Here is a 4,668-nt window from a genome sequence, read left to right as displayed (position 1 = left end):
ACACAATTAATGGTTTTATTCCGGGGGTGTATTTTTGGTTGATGTAAAAATATTGCTTTCTAAGCTGCCTCTGATAATACTTAGCTGTCTGAGATTCAGATTTCTACAAGAACTTGTAGACAATTTATTAGTTGCGTGCTTGATTAGTATTCATCATCTGAGAGAACATGCTAGAAGGTGTGGCATCAAAGCATATTAGAAGTTTCCATCTTTTGGGTACACCTGAGAATTACTCTTTTCATTTTCCACCAAAAGTGTACTCCATGAAAATGAGTGATCCATGACCATGCAAATTTATGGTCATAAAAATCAAAGTTGCTGACCATTAAACTGACTATTAAAATTATTTTTTAATTCTTTATTTTGTAGTTTAAATGTGGATGCTTATTTATTTTCTGGTTCATGCTGACATGATAAAAACCGTAGAATATATTATGCCTGAACATGCAAGGCAACTGTTTTAAATTGGCATAACAGCCTTTTTGTTTTTTTTTTGGTGATGATCTTTGAGTTATACCTCATTTTTCTCACCAAATTACTACCAACTCCAGCTGATGGCTATTCTAGTTAATGTTTGGCTAACCTATGTAATTATTTGTTTTCTATTTAAATGAATATGCTGCTCAATTGGTGAAACAGAAGATGGATTATTTGTTTTGCGTTCCCTGAAATTGCCAATGATATGTATAAAAATCAGAATCAGAAAATACTAAAGCTCTTTAAGAAGTTCCCTGAAATTGCCAATGATGTGCTTTGCGTCCCCTGAAATTGACAAAGAATGGATGCCAAAGTCTTGGTTATCATCAGCTTGAAAATATACATATTAACATTATATCTTTTATTCTCTATAGTGTTACTTACTAAAAGAATGGACAAAGAATGGATGTCAAAGTCTCGGTTATCAAGGGAATATGAGCATGGAGTAGAGTATTTCTTGAAATTTGCAATAAAAAATGCCGAGGATCGGGAAGCAATATCTTGTCCATGTACAAAATGTGGTAATCTGAAGAAGAAAAAGGTAGAGACTATAAGGGCACACATGTATTCTAATGGTATAGATTTGACATATCATACTTGGATATGGCATGGTGAAAGGTCTGCGATGAAGAACTCAAATAATGATCATGATCAAGAAAGGGAAGATGTACCAAAGTTTGACAACGAGGAACCAATAGATATGGTACATGCTGCATTTGATAGTTATGCTGAGAATCCAACCACATTCAAAAATCTACTTGAAGATGCTGAGAAACCTTTATATCCTGGATGCAGTAAATTTACAAGGTTATCTGCAGTTGTAAAATTATTCAACTTGAAAGCCAAATATAGTTGGAGTGACAAAAGTTGCACCGACCTACTCAATTTGTTAGGAGAAATGCTTCCAGATGACAACGAATTGCCTTTATCTTTCTACGATGCAAAGAAAAGCTTGTGTGCATTAGGGATTACTTATGAGAAAATCCATGCTTGCCCTAATGATTGCATCTTATACCGGAAGGAGTATGAGGATATGAACAGTTGTCCTACTTGTGGGATGTCAAGGTGGAAGATGGGCCAAAAAGATACGATAAAGGAAGGAGTTCCTGCAAAGGTTCTATGGTACTTCCCTCCAATTCCGAGATTTGTACGAATGTTTCGGAATAAGGAGTTTTCCAAGGAGCTGACTTGGCATGCTGATAAAAGACTTAATGACGGATACTTACGCCATCCAGCTGATGCACCTTCTTGGAAATTAGTAGATCACAAGTGGCCAAATTTTGCTGCTGATTCAAGAAATCTTAGATTGGCCATTTCAGCTGACGGGATCAATCCCCATGGTATGATGAGTTCTACATATAGTTGTTGGCCAGTTTTAATGATCACTTACAATCTTCCCCCGTGGTTGTGTATGAAGAGAAAATTTATGATGCTCACAATGTTGATTTCTGGTCCCAAACAACCAGGAAATGATATCGATGTTTACTTAGCACCTCTAATCGATGACTTGAAATTCCTATGGGATACAGGTGTTGAAGCATATGATGCATATAGACAAGAAACCTTCTCGCTCAGAGCTGTCTTGCTGTGGACCATCAATGACTTTCCTGCATATGGAAACATGTCAGGATGTATTGTGAAAGGATATCACGCATGTCCGATTTGTGGTGAAGAAACATATTCAACAAGGTTGAAACATAGCAGGAAAATGTCGTACACAGGCCATAGAAGGTTTCTACCTGCAAATCATCCTTATCGAAGGCAAAGAAAGGCATTTAATGGGTACCAAGAGTTCAACCCTGCACCCAAACCATTGAGTGGCGATGAAGTGTTAAAAAAAGTCAATGAAATTCATTGTCATTGGGGGAAAATGAGAAAGAAGATTCAGTCCACGAAAGATGATGTAAAACCATCCTTCAAAAAGAAATCAATTTTCTTTGAACTTGAGTATTGGAAACATCTATATGTTAGACATGTTCTTGATGTGATGCATATAGAAAAGAACGTCTGTGAAAGTCTTCTCGGTACGTTGCTTGACATTCCGGGCAAAACAAAGGATGGAATTGCAGCTAGATTAGACCTTGCTGAAATGAATTTGAGGACAGATTTGGCTCCAGTGATGGGGGAGAAGAAATCTTTTCTGCCAGCAGCATGTTATACACTTACAAAAGATGAGAAAAGAAAGATTTTGAATTCTTTGTGTGGAATGCAATTACCTACATGTTACTCATCCAACGTTAAAAACTTTGTTTCGATGAAGGACTTGAAACTTGTTGGCCTTAAGTCACACGACTACCACACTTTAATGCAGCAATTACTTCCAGTGGCCATACGTGGTGTCTTGCCCAAACATGTCAGAGACTCTATCACTCGTTTGTGCTTCTTCTTCAATGAGCTATGTAATAAAGTGATGGATCCCTCAAAGTTGGATGAGCTGCAGAGAGAGATTGTGATCATATTGTGTTTACTTGAAAAGCATTTTCCACCTTCGTTTTTTGACATAATGATTCATTTAACAGTTCATCTTGTGCGAGAGGTGAAATTATGTGGCCCAGTTTGGTATAGGTACATGTATCCCTTTGAAAGATACATGAAGATTTTGAAAGGTTATGTGCGAAATCGCAATAGACCGGAAGGTTGCATGGCTGAATGTTATATTGCTGAAGAGGCGGTTGAATTTTGCTCAGACTATCTTGGTAGTTTGCACACAATTGGGATCCCTACAAGTCATCGACAAATAGAACTTACTAAACCTTTGTCGGCTGCAATTGTGCAATCCATTGCTGAGGATGAGTTGCAACAAGCACATCGTTATGTATTGGAAAATGATGTTGACACTGATCGCTATATTGAGTAATTTCTTCCACTTACTAATATGTTCATTAAGTTTTCTTAAATCTACATGTTTCCTTACTCGTAATAATAATTTGAATAGGGAACACATGACATATTTGAATGAAAGATTTCCACAAAGGGCTAAGTCCAAGAGGTGGTTACAGGATGAGCATAACCGAACGTTTGGTACCTGGTTGCTTGATCGTGTGAGTTCATTTATTATCACAATTGGCGTACATTTATTATCATGACTGTGCATAAATAATAAGTTATCACATAAATAATATAGGTTGCACGTGTTGATGATCATTCCACTTATCAAGTATCCGAAAGATTAAAGTGGATGGCCCGTGGACCTTCCAAGCAAGTCTTAAAGTACTCTAGTTATTTGATTGATGGGGTTACTTATGCTACAAGAGAGCGTGATGATATGCGAGTTGTTCAAAACTCCGGAGTCAGCTTAGTTGCAAAGACAATGCAAGTTTCTAGTGCAAAGGATAAACATCCTATCGTGTCAGATATGGTTTTTTATGGAGTAATACAAGAAATATGGGTGGTTGATTACCACAAATTTCAAATTCCGATGTTTAAATGTAATTGGGTGGAGAATAGTAATGGTATCAAGGTAGATGATCTTGGATTCACGTTGGTCAACCTCCATAGAATTGGATACAAATTTGATTCATTTATTTTAGCGAGCCAAGCGAAGCAAGTTTTTTACATTGAAGCTCCTGAAGAACCTTTATGGAGTGTTGTACTTGCGACTCCAAGTAGGGAGTACTTTGAATACACAAAGGGTGAAGAGTTGGAAGAAACTGCAATGCATTATCAGTCTTCTAGCAGAGGGTTAGCACCAATGGATGTTGATGTTGCAGATGACAATGAACCATGCATTCGTGAAGACTGTGATGGGATTTGGGTTTAAAATAATTAAGTACTTAAGTTTCACATTTGAGATGAGTTTGTAAAAAATTTACATTGAGATGTTATTTACGCTTTGAAGATGCTTGTTTGACATTGTTAGTTATGATCAGATATTTTTTGACATTCAGTAATCGAACAATGGCAAATTAGTAGTTCTTGGATATTGAGAGTACTTCTATCTTACATGAATTGTTCTTATTTTTTGTTGTTGCCTATATTTCTTTCTCATTTCTAGACAATGCATTTATTTGTGATTACATAATGCATAAAAGTTTACAGGAAAGATTTCGACAACTAGCGAATACTTATCAGTGCTTGTATTTGCTGTAGGTTTTGGCTTCTGAAAAGCTGTTGGAGAACAAATATAAAGCTGCCCAACGAAGCAAAGCAGTTCCTGATTAGCGTCTGCTGTTTCAAAGTTTTTTCTGCTTT

At 36.7% G+C, this 4,668-nt stretch overlaps 1 protein-coding gene across 1 annotated transcript; it reads left to right on the top strand.

Annotated features, from left to right (window-relative positions):
* Positions 1–868: 868 nt before the first annotated feature.
* On the top strand, positions 869–3,334 carry LOC140878690 (uncharacterized). The gene has a single exon (XM_073282305.1). The coding sequence runs from the start codon at positions 869–871 to the stop codon at positions 3,332–3,334; it is 2,466 nt and encodes an 821-aa protein (XP_073138406.1).
* The last annotated feature ends 1,334 nt before the right edge of the window (positions 3,335–4,668 follow it).

This window comes from Henckelia pumila, chromosome 2 (genome assembly GCF_033568475.1).
Source record: "Henckelia pumila isolate YLH828 chromosome 2, ASM3356847v2, whole genome shotgun sequence".
NCBI classification, from domain to species: domain Eukaryota; kingdom Viridiplantae; phylum Streptophyta; class Magnoliopsida; order Lamiales; family Gesneriaceae; genus Henckelia; species Henckelia pumila.
Note: the sequence above shows the minus strand (reverse complement) of the source record. Positions and strands in the feature narration are given on the sequence as shown.